This window comes from Drosophila persimilis, unplaced genomic scaffold, assembly GCF_003286085.1.
Source record: "Drosophila persimilis strain 14011-0111.01,24,50 unplaced genomic scaffold, DperRS2 tig00000000-arrow-pilon, whole genome shotgun sequence".
Lineage (NCBI taxonomy): Eukaryota > Metazoa > Arthropoda > Insecta > Diptera > Drosophilidae > Drosophila > Drosophila persimilis.
The window spans coordinates 4,936,890-4,952,462 of record NW_020825288.1 but is presented as its reverse complement, the minus strand read 5'-3'; the positions used below and the strand labels follow the sequence as shown (position 1 = coordinate 4,952,462).

The window sequence follows — 15,573 nt, the reverse complement described above, 5'->3', positions numbered from 1 at the left end:
TAAGAATTTGTGGATGTTTGCCTAACTCTTGTTTAACAAAGGCCTTAAACTGCAAGAAAAGGTTACAAATCTACAAAAAGTCCTAAAATTTAACCATTTCCAACCCTTGGCAGGCTCTACCTCTTCTAGAGTATCCCAAAGTCGTTCTTTTAAAACCCAAGAAACGGTTATCTATCGCTTAATATAGGCGTTTTATGCAACATGAGACACGACGCACATGCGTCTTCTCACACCTATGTAACGACAGAGGCAATCCACGGAGGCATTCGAGTCTCCTATGAGATGGACAGCAGAAGGAGACGTCTTTACTTACTAAGGCGGCACACGTCGCAGCCGCAGCTCGACTTTTCGCACATTTCAATTTCAATTTCAGCACGATCATGATTAATCGACGCCTTCAGTGGCTCACAATCCGTAATACATCATGGCTATATGCATGCGCGAGTGTGTGTGTGTGTGTGAATGCCTAATGGCGTGCGTAGCTGAAGCGTTAAAGAGATCGTGACACGCCTGGTTTAACTCCGTTGCTGTGTGTGTGTGAGCGCCTCATAATTTGATTAACACTTCTGTCGGACTGCCCCTCCGCACAAGACACAATGCGAGGAGAAGCTGCAGGTGACTGCGGGCACACCTAAAGATACGACTTACGACTATGAGTCTGCCGCATCTCGCACCTACGAGTGTATCTGCCGCGGCACATGCCACATGGGTCTCTGCTCAAATTGCCGTGAAATTATCATAATTTCTTTGGGTCTCCTATGAGCGCTCTCTGACAAACATCAATTTCAGTTAATGGTGGGTTCGTTTTGTCAGTGTAATGTTAATTGGCGACAAAGCTGGTTATGGTTAAATTAATTTCTTAATTTATCGGTGGGAGGTATTTTTAATGAATGACTGAAGGTGTAGGGGTATCTTGGGTCCAGTAGAAAATTATGGAAAAGCATTTTGTAGGTCAAGCCTATTAATAGGGAATTTATAGATACTTCCTAGCGCTTCCAGTAGGACGCATGGTCTTGCCTCTGTTGTTCCGATAGCTCTTGAGCAGAAAAACCATTGAACAATCCATCATTGCACTTTTCCCTCTTTTAAGTCATATTTTGTACCCAATTTCTTATCCCCCCTAACAAATAACTTTACACAGTTTTATTTTTATTTTTAGACATTTATTTTCTTTAAATATATTTAAGTTTATTGCTTTACTTAATCAGTACAATTCGTTTATCAGAAATTTTAATTAAATTAATTCTCTAAGTCTCTGAAACTTGCTGTTTGGGGACAAGTCGAAGGCTCTACTAAACATTAGCACCGCTCTGCGTTTCGGCAAATAAATAATATATGAAATAAATAGCTCGAGATTATTAGATTATAGATTATATAGGTTGGACTTTTAAGGCGGGGATTGGTTTTTTGGGGAGCTGGGAAACGCCGCCTAGCACAGAAGCCTGGCGCAAAACATTTTGATACAAAATTATTTGGCAAACTTTGTGTGAAAATGTTAGCAGCTGAATAAATAGTTATTAATACATAGAATAATAGTTATAAATGCATGTCGCTCGAGTTCTATAGACCTAGACATATAGATACGAAAGAGACGTCTCACTAAGCACTAAAAATTAGCCTAACTTTTGCTAGAGAGAATCGGGGAAAATCTGCTTGATTTTTCCGGTTCCTTTAACTAAATCGTAACTCGAATTTTGCATGGGGGAGAATTTCCGTTTGATTGGCAATGCGCAGATTCAAAATGCTGGAACATTTTCAATTTCCAGGGCATTTAAAAGCGCGCATTCTTGAGAGACAAAAAAAATATGTATGGGGGGGTCATAGATCTATGTTTAAGTTGTAAGTTTAGCCTTAGTCTAGGATTGGATTAATCTAGGGTTTCCAATGATTTTCGCATTTGTCGCGGCTTGGGCGAATATTGTCTATTCAAGTCTCATCGAATCTTTTGAAGCTTTCGAGGCATATTGCGTTTGTTCCCAGCTAAATGTGAGAGCTGTGTCCTGGAGTTGTCCATGCGTTCGTCCGTCCGTCCGTCTAGTACTGCTGTCCGTAGCGTCCGTTGATGCCGCTGTCGTAGAGCTTGCTCAGCGTGTCCTTGGCGCTGTGGCCCATGTGGGAGGCGGCCGACGAGGCGGAGGATGGCGGCGGGGGTCCGTACAGTATGGTGGGCGCCCCGTAGGTGATGGTGGGCGTCGGCTCGTGCTGGTACAGGTATCGCTCCTTGTGTGTGCGCCGCTGGACGGTCTTCCAGATGCCAAAGATGCTCAACTGGGCCAGCAGGAAGAGCGCTCCAGCCATGATCAGTCCTACAAAAGAGAAACAGAAACAGAAAGAGAAAGAAGTGAAAATAAATGGCATTACTCGATCAGCAATTTCAAAAGGGAAGTCGGCCTCTTATCGCCATAAATCAATGGGATTATCGCCGGCAAGCGATCTAGTTCTCGAACTGTCCATAAAACTGGTTTCCCCAGAAACCCAAAGACCCGCCAAAGAAACCCACAGAAAAGATAAGATCGTTTCAATCAAAAGAAAACAAGGAAGAAGTCGAAGAAGTCGAAGAAGTGACCTAAGATCGGTTTAGTTATCAAAGAAAACAAAAGTGGGCGCCACTTGACCCACTTTTGGCCATAAAACGATACAAAAAAGAAAGAGAAGAAATAGGCCCCCAAGGCCCCAAAGCGACCAAGTGACCAAGTTGTGACAGCAACAAGTTGAAGATAAACATAAAACAATGAGAAATAAAACAGCGACAATTTAATGCATGAGTTGCATATTTTGGCATGCCACAAGAGGCAGCAGCCACCACACACACACAAAGAGAGCCACAGTCGGAGTCAGAGAAGAAGTAGCAGCAGCAGCAGCAGCAACAGATTGGACTCACTTTCCTTCCTACCCTCCACATTGCATGCCACAATTGTTGGTTGGGTTCTTAAAAGTGCAACATGCCACATAAATAAGCCCAGTCAGAGCAGAGCAGAGGCCGCAGCGCTCGGCCATGGTCGGAGGAGGAAATTCGAAATGCCAATGCCGGTAGAAATCGGGTGAAAGTGCCGCCAAAGTCAAAGTCAAAACCAGAGTGCAGTACGACGACGACGACGACTCGCATGCGTTGTCGTTGCTGTTCGTCCAGTTCACGAAATCAGAATTTAAGAGCATCAGCCAGAGCAACACAGCAACACAACAACAGCCACAACGACCGACATGCCAGATGACTATCAAAGATTACTTTGTAACTACGTTTGCTGTTGACCATAAAAAGTAAGCTCTGAGCGGACCAGAGTTCCAAACCAGAGCCAACCAAAAAAAAAAGATACACAAACCATCATCATTATCATCATCATGTGGCTCTTTGGTCATGACTTGAATGAGTTTCAATAACAAAGTGCACGCACTTGAAACTGGCCTTTATTTATGTGTATTTGTTGTTGTATTTGTGTGGTGCCCCCGACTTGATCTGACAACGGATCCCCAACAGCACTCACTATTCACATCCCCATTCCCGACAACAACAAGGCCAACAAAAGAGAGAAACAACGAAAATATACAAAATTATTACAATTACTGTAAACGTTCAGTTAGAAAGATGGAGAGATCCAGAGGTAGCAGTACCCCGAGTACAACGAGGCGCCCACAAAACCCAAACACACCAAAAATAATTTGATGAAAACCCGAGCCAGAGCCAGAACAATGAGAATGGGGTAAATGTTGGGAAAAATCTAAGCGAATGGGAGGAAAAGTTGCACGGCAGAATATAGAAAGCGAAACCAGAATAATCTATGCATATTTTTTGGAATACGAGCAGTTGTGGGATCCAATCCAGTATTGGGATCGATGTTCGGGAACCATGCAGTTAATTGTCCAATTATATTCAATGCTTAAGATAAAAGATCTCCATGTTCTAAAGGATAATTTCTGTAAGTACTCAGGGAAACATTTCCATAAAGCAGCCATTAAATCAAGTAAACAAAATGATGGAGTAAACTTATCCCAATGTCGAAAGCGAAATGAAGAATCACTTCAAATAAGGAAGTAAACTTTTTTCAGAATTGTAAGGCAAGTAATAGCTGAAATTAAACATCATTCAAGGACTAAGAGATCCATTGTTAAAATAATTGAGATAAGTGGAAACAGATTCATTACGCTAAAGAATGTTCAGAGTGGAAAAAAAGTGGCCGTATCGAAAGCGAAAAGAAAGATCCCATACATAGGAGAATACCGAGCCAAGTAATGTCGGGAATCAAGATTCATTTAGGGACTCAACGATCAGATGCATCAGAAAAAGTGACCATTAAATTGATTGGGCAAAAAGTTGCGGAATATCGAAAGCGAAACGAAAGCTCTCCCCATAACCATATATGGGAAGTGCCTTGTCTTGAGGATTTTGCTGTGAGTAATATTAGAAATTAAACATCATTCAAGGACTTAAAGATCCAGTGCTATGAAGTGACCATTAAAATGATTGAGATAATTGGCCGAAGAGATTCGTTTATATTGTATGTATAAATATAGCTGGCCAAAGAATGAGAAATGCTCATAAGCTTTGACAAATTATAGGCCAGATGGCGTTAAATTGCTGCTCTGCATGCCACAAAACTCCCAGTCGAAGACTCAGCGAGTCGAGTCGAGTCGAGTCTAGTCTAGTCTCACTGTCTGCACGCATTAAAGATCACCTGTCCGGGGCCATGGCGATCTACCATCATCTACCATCTCGAGATCCCATCCTCCCATCCTACCATCGTCGCGTCCCATCCCGTCCCAACAATGTGTGTGGCAAATGAGCTTAAACAGCAGAAGAAAACCGTTGCTCTAATTGCGGACAATGAGCCTCGGCCTGGGCCGACTCTGATCTGCCTTGAAATGCAGCGCGTAATTACAACAAAAATTTATGTTGCTGATTACGGAACGGTGGTCCAATGCACGGAGTCCCAATCGCAGTCCCAGTCGTAGTCCGATCTGAAGCTTAGGCTGGACCTGCTGCTGTCTAACGAGCTGTCAATTTAACGCTTCAACGCTGCATTCGCTTTAATGCGGCATGGCAATTGCTCCACAAAGGAATGACACATGGGAGATGGCTGGGTGGCTGGGTGGCTGGGTGGATGCAACAGAAACAGCAACAGCAACGGCAGCAGCTGGAAGCTCTGAAAACTGAAAACAGAGTGGAGCAAGCTGCATGCTGCATGCTGCAAAACTGAAACCGAGAACTGAGAAATTTTCAGCTGCTGGCTAACGGATGGAGGAGACGACTACCAACTGTGCAGAAAAAGTTTTCGCGCCGCACGAAAATGAGGCGTGCACAATCCTGCACAGCTGCAGCTGAACTAGTGACCTGGTCGTGAGCCAGAGACACCAAGCCAACATCATAACTTGTTTAATGCAGTCACAGAACACGTTCTGGACACCAGTCGGAGGTGGAGGTGGATGCGCTTCGCTGTGCTCTGCTCTGCTCTGCTGTGCTGTGCTGTGCTGTGGATGCGGGGGATCAGTATGCAGTAGGCAGTAAGAGCTGGGATCTGAACCTGAACAGAACCTAATTTAATTCTCATGCAGGAGGAATCATTCGGCCAAAGTCGGCAATGATGAAAAATTGATTCATTATCAAAATTAGCGAGCAGGCAACAATGGGCCAGGGCCAAGAACAAGCTCACTGGCTCACGATGCTGCCAGTCGCCCCACCGATATACCCCCCGTGCTGATTCACCCAGCTACCCAGCACGACAGTCGACTACAATGACGACAACGGATACGGCAGAAGACGCAGACGGAGACGACGAAGACGAAGACAACGTCCTGCTAGCTCCTTGTCTATGCAAATCGCGTAACTTTTGATTCGCGCTTGATTGGGCATTTTCACAGAGAGCCAGAATCGGAATCGGAATCACTAGAATAGGTGGTATGTGGTAGGAGAGGACTTACCATAGCCATTAAGACAAGTGAGCTTGTCCTGGGCAACGCCCGCATATGCCTTCTCGTGGGGACCAGATCCGCTGTCATTGCCATTGCCATTGGTGGTGGTGGTGGTGGTGCTGCTGCTGCTGCCGTCCTCTGGCTGGAAGCCGAACTTGTCTGTGATTTGTATGGACTGCACGAGCAGTATGTTATCATCAACGGGGCCCACATCCCGGCGGTGGCGTGTGCTGACCATGAACTCGGCTGTGAATCAATTCAGGCAGTTAGTAGGGAAAGATACTCGCAGCTCTCACCGGCAGCCACCGGCAGTACACTTACCACCATCGGTGCCATTGAGCACTGAGCGCTTCTTGCGGCCATAGGAGACCAAAGACTTGAGCTCACCGCTGGCGCCATCCTCGGTATCGCAAATGACGGGCTCACAGCGCGGTATGCAGGGCGTAACCAGAGCGCGGAACTGCACCACCTCGCTGGAGGGGAACTTGAAGGCATCGAACTGGGAGAGGAGCACCTTGCGGTTGTGCGTCAGCTTCTGGATGGTGCCCATGATGTATTGATCGGTGGGGCAGCCATTAGCATCGATCAGCGTTATCTCGGCACTGTCCGAACCATCCATGGCCACCAGTTCCCTAACGAAGATCTCGTACGGGCTGTTCTGTTCGACGATCTCAAAGCGAAGGGCCAGGGGATCGCCCACCTCGGCGATGCGCTTCATGTCGCTGCCGTCCCGTGAGGTGATCTTCATGATCACATTCGGAGAGTCAATGGTGATCTCTTCGCTCAACGACGATTCAATTTCACCTGTCACACCCAGATCGACATCGTTCAGCACCGTCTTGTTGGTCAAGTCGTACTGGCAGGACACTGCCAGTCCCAGATCTGAGGATGTGACGATCATGTCGTGATGCTGGATGACAATGTCGTTCATATACCGCCCATAGGCACTCTGGCGGACATTGCACTCGAGGTCGTTGTAGCCCATGCGGAAATCAAACTCCAGCGAGCTGTTCACATTCACAGCGCAGGATTTGGGGGCTCCCTTGGCATAGACCTTGCCGTCGAAGAGCTTGGAGGTGCGAATCTTGGTGATCATCTCCCCGGAACGGCACTCAATGGACACATTGTAGCAGGCCGAGAGCTCGTAGGTGGCTGCCTCGGGCACATCCAGATAGGGATCCATCACGTCGGTTAGGGTGGCGCGACTGTGATGCGACAGGCGACAGACCATGTCTCCAGTATCGTTATAATCATAAGAGTGGCATCTGTCAAACGATTGAGGCAGTGAGAAGGGATCTCTTACTACAGTGAAAGGGAAATGCTTACCTGTAGGGGGAGTTGAGGCAGAGATCACGGCACTCGTCAATGGTATTGATGTCCTGATAGACAGAGTCGACAGTCTTCAGAATCTTGCCAGAGATGCGCTTGAACTCGCAAAGTTTGCTGGGCTCCTCCGCGCAGTTGTTCTCCAGATAGTCGGCCCCATCGTAGGGCTCTACGCTGCCGCCGGCCGAGAGGGTAATACGATCCATATCGGACAGTTCGCACAGACCCGAGTGGCGGTAGTAGTTGGCCGAGCTGATTCGTGGTTAAAATTATGAGCGGTAGAGATCGGAAGAGGTGAAGAGTTCGGAAAGCGAAGTGGCGAAGATCGAAAGGTGGAAGAGAAGCAAGAGAAGTTACATATAATAGAGCATTAGGATAGGATTTTCAAGTGTTTATGTACATAGAGCACGAAGCAATAAGTTAAGCCGCTCAAAAATAATAAAATATATTAAAAAGGATTCATTTCAGATTCAGTATGGTAGAGAGAGCAAGATCAATAGTATGGGTAGAATTTAATATCAGTTCTTTGGGATTGTTTTCCTACTTTGCTATGTATACCCACTCTTCTAGTAATCTGTTCAATCTGTTCACTAAGAACGAGCTATTTAGCCATTCTAGGCTCTTTCAACAAGTGTACTCTAAGTTCTATTCCAGAACTACGTGAACGAACTGTTTTTCAGGGTTTTCAAGTAGTACTTTTACCCTCAGTTTGGCAAGGCTTTTCTATCCCTAAATCTAATTTAGGAGAACACATTTTGGGACCCTTTTGTGACACTCACCGGCATGTGAATTCGGTTTCCCCGAGGCAGAGCTCCAGGCAGTCGCGCCGCGAGAGAACCGTCTGACTAGACTTGACATGTTCGGGTAGGCGGTAACCTTGAACGCGATCGATGCACCAGGCCTTGGAGCAAGGACGGACGCCCAAACACGATTTCTGTGCGTAGATGGTGAAAACCGGAAACTGCGAGCGCGAAAGTGAACCTGAAAATGCACCAAAGAGAGCGGGTGAGTTAGAGAGTGAGAGAGAGAGAGTGAAGGAAACACACAGATAAAAACAAAGCCTGGAAAACCGGGAAAAATCAGGAAAAAGCAACGGTGCCATGCGTATGGGAGGTGCGTGCGTTGAGCATTTGGTGAGTTTTACGCACACGCCCCTTCACTGCAGAGTAACAGGCGTGCAGCAGCAGCTGAAGGCTGATCTGAGGCTGAATCAGCAGCAGCTGAATGTGGCAGCCACAGTGGAGGCAAAAGGCAGTGGCAACAGCAGTGGCAACAGCAGCGACAACTGCATCGACATTCGACGACTGGGAAGGCTGTGGCAGCAGCAGAAATTATGCGTTACTGCCAGCAAACGCCAATGCCAAAAGCCAGTTTGCAGAATAGGCAAAATCTAGTTTTCCTGGGCCCAAAGCCCGGCCACAGCATCGTCGCCGTCGCCATCGTCGCCGCCTTGGCTGCCAGCCAAATCATGCGTAAAAGCAAAAGGCGTTTGCGGCCACTGGGAGACACTCGTGTGATTTATGCCTCTTGGCCACGAAAGCCACAGGCACAGCCTCAGCCTCAGCCCCAGCCACAAGTAGCAAAAAAACCAACATGCAACCTGCATGAACTAGAACTCAATAAATGAGCAAATGAATGGATGAATGAATGAATGAATGAATGAATGAGTGAGCGAGTGGATTGAGTGGCCGGCTAAATTATTGAGCTTTCTTTGGCACAAAAAACAAACAGCCAACTGGAGGAGTAGTCGTCGTGGTCTCATATTCTCACACTTTCTAACTCACCTGGCAATTTATCGGCCGTGGTCTTGAACAGCACACACAAGCCGGTTTCGTAGTTGACAGCGCTGCAGGATTCATTGCTCTGGCAGGCCTCCAAACAGTCCGTGAGCATCAGGGTGCCCGGCAGAGTGTCCAGCATTTTCGAGGGTGCCGATAGCACATACCTGAAATTGAGATAAAGTAGTTCAAATCAAACAGATCCGAAAGATACCGCAGAGAATTTATGAGCAGCTAATGAAAATGAAAGTGTTTCACTGGCCATTCTACCGGTCCATAAGTCTTCATTATGGGCCCAAAACAAAAGACTCTGGCAACGAACGGGCCAGTCGGTCTGGGGCCGATGACATCGAACCAGTCATCGGATTAGTCACGTTTTAACCAAAAAGTGTCACTCCTACTGCCGGAAAGGCACAGCCACAGCCACAAACACAGATACATTTGCATATGCTAGTTAGTCGGGGCTTCCACTGACTCCATTTCTGGGTTCCCACTTGTTTCACCGTTATGGCTCTTTCTCCGCTACCCGGCTTCTTCTCGTCTCGTCTGTCCTCTTCTTATGGAAATGTTAATTGGCCACAATGTCAGTTGCATTTCATTAAAACTGTATGAACCTTCGGCTTGGGCATTGTCTTGTCTTGGCCCTCATTCAAATTTTAGAAGAAAAGCAAAAGTGAAAACAACACAAACGCACAAAAATTAAGTAAAAAATGTAATCAAGTTTCTATAATGCCAGGGGATTGCATAAGCCAAAGTTGAGTGAAATTTTTGCCATTGTTTTGTGACAGTTATGATATGCCGGGAGGAAAGCACCAAATAATTATGCAATTTTTAAAGGGAAACCCATTTTGAAGCAGCCAAAACTCATTTCAATTAGGAGAAGGTTTGCAAATTTTGTTACCCCAAAGAAGTCTTGATTTGAAGGCTTTTGAGTGTAGAAAACTGATACTGTCCATAGTCCATGCCTTCAGAATATCTCCCAAGTGCGGGCGTTCATAGAAATTGTCTTCTCACATGAAATATTCTTCAGAAATATATAGAACCCTATCGGTACTTGCCAGAAATATGGCATCTTAGACCATTCTTTTTCTGTCAGTGTATGGAACCCCCATACGAGTAGGTATAACTATGCCCGTTCCTTCATGGATCATTAGTGGCATTAACTTACCCGGTAATGATCTCGAAGCCAACCATATCTGGATCACACTCCTCCTCCTGCAGCTGGGCCGGGGATTTGTCCGTTTTGGCCTCGGGTTGGGCCTCGTTGGGCGTCACCAGGGGCTTGGGCAGCTCTCCGCTGCTGCCGGCTGCAATTGTGGCAGCCTCCGCCGCCACCTCGCTATTGGATTCCGTGGTGGAGCTACTGCCACTGCTGCTGCTGCTGCTGCTGGTGGCTACGGATGAGGCGGATGCAGAGGCAGAGATGGCCGCTGGCGAAGGCGTCACATTGGTACGTGGTACGGTCTGCTTGACCGGCTTGACAGGACGTTTTGTTTTGCGTGCGGCACTGGCGGCGTCACTCGCAATTAGGCAGAGCAGCAGCAGAAAGGTGCAGCGGCGTAGAAACATTTTGTCTGCAATTGAAAAAGATACAGATACGGAGACGGGAACGGGGGTTAGACGCAGTGAATAGCTAGAGAGATCGGTTGGCAAAATGTTAATTAGCAAAGCTAATTTCGCATTACGCGTAATTTATGTAATTCCTGGTGTGCATTTTATTAGTTTTGCTGTAACTCAAAGAAGGCAGGAGACGGGACTCCACACGGGTATGGGGGCTTTGCACTTCCAGGAATGAAACGAAACGGAACTTTGTGTCTTCTGTTTGGTATTCGGCATTCGGTGTTGAATGTTCGGTCTTGGGTCTGCCTCTGCCTCTGACTCTGTTCGAGCTTTAATTGCCTCACTTGTTCCCCCCGTGTTTCAGCGTTTAATTAAAGCTACAGCTGCACTTACAGCTTTCAGGTCTCAGCTCTCAGCTCTCAGCTCTCAGCACTCAGCACTCTTGCACCATCTTATTGTTCCTGCCACACAATAACAGTACCAGTTGCAGGCCACAAAACAATAAGAATAAAAACATTGTTTAGTCCACGGTTTATGTGTGAAAAGCGTTCGCTGCCTGGGAAATGGGGAAATGCTTTGGGGTCGGGATGTGGGTGAAGGCCCCATGCTGGGGGGAAACGTGATGCGACCCCATAGGCCTAGTTTTCACCAAATCTGGGAAGCATTGGCATTCCAAGTATATCAACTGGGATAAAAGATACTATCACGATTGAAAGCGTGATTTCAGATGGTTGTTTTTTTTTTCTTGATTAGAAATCTTCAACTTTTGGTGATCTATGCTCTAAAATGAGGGGCTTACCATTTTCTTGTTCCCCGCCATAATATCTTCTTTCTTTCATAATAATTATGCAATATCTTAAGCGTCAAACAATTAACACTTTGCAGCCAACGAATCTCTGATCTACAACACACACACTTCTCTATGCCCCCCTTTTTTAGCCAAGTTTTTTTCGGCGTGAAAGTGAAATAAAGTTTTATCTTTTCATTCATAAAAAGATCCAACGAAATAAACACATTTTCGCGTTGTGTTGTTTTTTTTTTATTGTATTTTTTATGCGTTTCGGCTGTTGGCTGTTGGCTGTCGATTCCGTGGTACCGCTAAATAATTTCACTGGCCATAAAAACCATCACAAACAAAGAGGTAGAAAAACAGTCTCTAAAGATTCGCAAAGAGCAGAGACTATAGACGAGAGAGAAGTGAGGTAAAGTGAGGAGAGGAGAGGAGAGGAGAAAGGCAGGGAGATGAGCCACCTGTGAGATAATCTAAAGTGCTGCTCATTATTTTGCCCCAGAGACACAGGGAAGAAGATTTAGCGGTTAATAAGCGGATGCGTGAGAAAAGATTTTTGCGCTCGATGGATGTGCTGTGTTCGGTTTTTTATGTTGTTTAATGTTTCGTTAGTTACATAATTAATTATGCCCCTTGCTGGGCAGAGAGATCGGGCGGGGGGGAGTGGTGGGTCCAGTGCAGGTTGCATGCAAAACAAGTGCCACGCCCACACCTGGAAATCTGGAAACCTGCAACACGGCGCTCGCACATAAATTATGAAAGCCAAACAAGGGATGGGGGCGGGGGGGGAAAGCCCCGTTAATGCTAATAACATGCTTTAAGATACTGCACTAAAAAACAATATGCTGCCTGGCTGCCCGATCTCCCCTGCCAGATCCCAACTACAGATCCCAGCTCCAGTCAGTGCCTCAGGCCCCATAGAGGCTTCCCCATTCTTGCAGCTCCTTCTTCTTCGATCGTCTCTGGAGCTGGTGCTGCACCATTCTTCTGCTCGATTGAACGGCAATATATGTGGCAGACAATGAAAGATAGACAGAACGAGAGAGGGGCAGCACTCATTATGGTACCCTCACTTCCACTTGCAATTAGTGGTAAGAGTATGAATGAATTTATGCTAATTATAGGCCTCGACAACAGACGCAACGCGCTTTTAATAAGACACCGCAGGCCACTCCCCCCTCCGCCCTCCGCCCAGCGTACAGCTGGGGCCTGCATTTCTGAATATCTTTCATTTTTTCGGGGCTTCCATCTTCATCATCTTTCTACTATCTGCCCCTTTTATTTTTGGGTTCCGTTCTGTTCTGTGCTCTGCGGTTCGTTTTGGTTCGGTTTCACCTGCTAACCCACAAATGTAATGAGCCATTGGACCAAAAGTGGACAAGAAAGAATGAATGGTGGTGCGGCCGTCGACAAGAACGAAAAAAGAACGGTAAATGTGCGTGTGTGTGGCATGTGGTTTTCGATGCCACACATTCACATATTCCAATTCAAAATTTCAGAATTCTCTGTGGTTTTTCCATCACTTAGAATTTCCATGCGAGCGTAACCGAAACCCATTTTAATTAACATATAATTTGTGGCTAGGCAAACGTTTTGCCCTGGCCTTTTGTTTTTCTTTCCTCATTCCTCTCTCCCCTCTCCCCTTTCCACTGTACGATTTTCCATGCAACGTTTCGGTTGATGTTTTTCCACGGAGGTTAGATATGTCTATCAATTTCACTAATTGAACGTTAACAAGCCGCCGCCGCAGCCGCAGCAGCCGCATCGGAGCTGGAAGCGACTGTTCCTCCATCTATCAATCATGTGAACCACTCTGCCAGTCGGCGATTGAGGTGGGTTTGGGTAGTACCACTGTTAGTTACTAGGTGAGAGATCTGTTATGTGATGGCCGCGCAAATCAAGCCATTCCAATTTGTAGGCAGCCTCTTCTCTTCCTTGTGTGTGCCGGGCCGGGCCGGGCCTCCTTGTTAATGTCTGGCCCATAAACAAAAGACTTAGGCCACAAACTAATCATATGTGAAGCGAATCGCAATACTCGTACCAGAGACGATGGCCTGCAGAGTTTTCATTACGATTCTGCTAATGGTTGCCAGCATCCGCATTTCCAATTGAAAACAATGAATAAACTGAATTCATTTTTCGATACGAGTACGAGTATGAAAACTAAATTGAAAACCACTATCTGAAATTGGGGTTTCAGGCCCACTCTCGAGAGGTCAGAACAAAAGATTCTGTGGCCGGGGGCTGAGTGGGGGCTGGAGGCTGGTGGCTGACTTTCAATATATTCAATAAAGATTTCTCTAGTTTCGTATGCGGGTTCCCAGGCAGCCATCCATATCGCCGATGGCGCGCACAAAACAAAAGGAATAATATTTTGGATCGTTCGATTTGAATTTATGCCAACTAAATGCCAGGCCAGCAAAATGCCAAATGCTAATTGACTTTGCAGCCATAATAAAAAACACTTTCTCAATGGAAATTCTGCCCAAGAAACGAGGGACAAAAGCGAGACACCAGCTACAAGTACCTGACCAGCTCTGGTCTCAGCTCTTCTGAGCCGCGGAGCATGCATAATAAATAAGGCTTTTGTGCGGAGAGAAATGAGCGGTTGGCTGCAAGGAGGAAGCGGCATATTAGCACGGAGACTGAATCAGAGTCCGCGGCGGCATTATCATAAACTAAATATAGCAGCAAATATCAATTTGATTGTGCCTGTGCCGAGAGCACAAATTGAGACCGGTATACAATGGTTGCTGCAACGAGAGCAGGTCCAAGCCAAGTCCAGAGTCAAAGCCCGGGACGGAGTCGGAGTCCGAGTCCCCGACCGGGAGTTGGCATTGTTGTCCAAGTACCGTTGAAGTTTAGCGCTGCTGCATGTCCGGCTGCTGGCCAGTGATAAATTATCACTCTTGGCCAGGCCATTACTTTTCGGAAATGTACGAGGTGAGCGACTGCAGTTGCTCACCGCCACCAAAACTTATGGCCGGCAATGAAAATGAGTATAAGAATGGGAATGGGAATGGGAATGGGACTATGAGAGTGCGCTTTAGGTGACCATAGATCTGTAGACTCTTCCAGGTGCACTCGCTCTTCGCTCAGTGTAGAATGGGGGCCAAGGCGTTGGCGTTTATTATGCAAATATTTTAGCCTTAACTTAAGGCCGCAAATTAATATTGCTCAGAGGTGCAACTAGAGAAGGAGATGCAGTTGGGGGGGAACTACAGTTGGAGCTACTCCTCTGAAGCACTGAAGCTCCACTGCAGCGCTGAACAATGTCGCATTCATTTAACGGCACTTGGCTGATTGTTATTTAAAGTTCAGTTCATAACAATTGTGTGGTGGAGTGGTGGAGTGGCAGAGTGGCAGAGTGCCAGTGTGCTGGTGTGGCTCTGGGTGCTGATGCTTTGTCCGTTTTGCAATTTACTACTTTTGCATAGTTAACAACTTGATTGGTAGCGCTGGGCAGCTGTTGGCAGCACTGGAAGCCGAGCCATGACATTGAAATGTAGGCCTTGCCATCATCATCATCATCATCGATGCCCGCCAATGATTGTCGTCGTCGTTGTTGTCGTTGTTGCTGTTGCGGCTGATGTTACCCGATTTTGTCGTTGTCTGCTGCCTGTTGCCATGCCGTTGTTGTCATGCCGCATAAGTGGGGAGTACTGGTTGCTGGTTGCATAACTAACAATGTTTAGAGCGCATAAATGCATGGCCATGGCCATGGCCAAGCAGAACTCCATCTAGCATCTAACATTCAGAGTAACGGGGTCCCGCACAAATGCTCATGACATGCAAAAGAATTTCAGTTATGTTCAGCCTCGAATCGGTGGAAATACTTCTACGTACGATAGACAGACGGGGGAGGGGCAGAGCAGGGAGGGTGTCTCTGGGTGGGATATCCAACCATTTAGCAATGCAAATTGCGTTGTTTAGCTTATAGATAATGTCATTCAGAAGTATCGCAAAAATGCTTAAGCAACTCGAAACGAGTTCGCTGCCAAAGTCTCTTTTCGATAAATGCATTTGATAAGAATGAAGAACGACAGTTGACATATAAAAAAGAGGTAGAAAATCCTATGGTTGAGGCGTAGGAATGTGGATGATTGATTAGTGATTCCAATCATTTGGCTCCTCTTTGATAGCATTTGAATGGGGATCAAAGGAATTAATGCAACTGGGCTACTGTCAAATATTTCCTTCGATATAAATTGCCGG

The 15,573-nt window shown here is 46.4% G+C and overlaps 1 protein-coding gene across 1 annotated transcript; it reads right to left on the bottom strand.

The window, feature by feature from the left end:
* Window positions 1-2,034: 2,034 nt before the first annotated feature.
* Window positions 2,035-10,577, bottom strand: LOC6598677. Its single transcript, XM_002023728.1, has 7 exons — window positions 10,177-10,577; window positions 9,015-9,175; window positions 8,010-8,211; window positions 7,231-7,482; window positions 6,226-7,169; window positions 5,914-6,150; window positions 2,035-2,306 (listed from the first exon to the last, which is right to left on the bottom strand). The coding sequence occupies exons 1-7, from the start codon at window positions 10,575-10,577 to the stop codon at window positions 2,035-2,037; spliced, it is 2,469 nt and encodes an 822-aa protein (XP_002023764.1).
* Window positions 10,578-15,573: the final 4,996 nt, after the last annotated feature.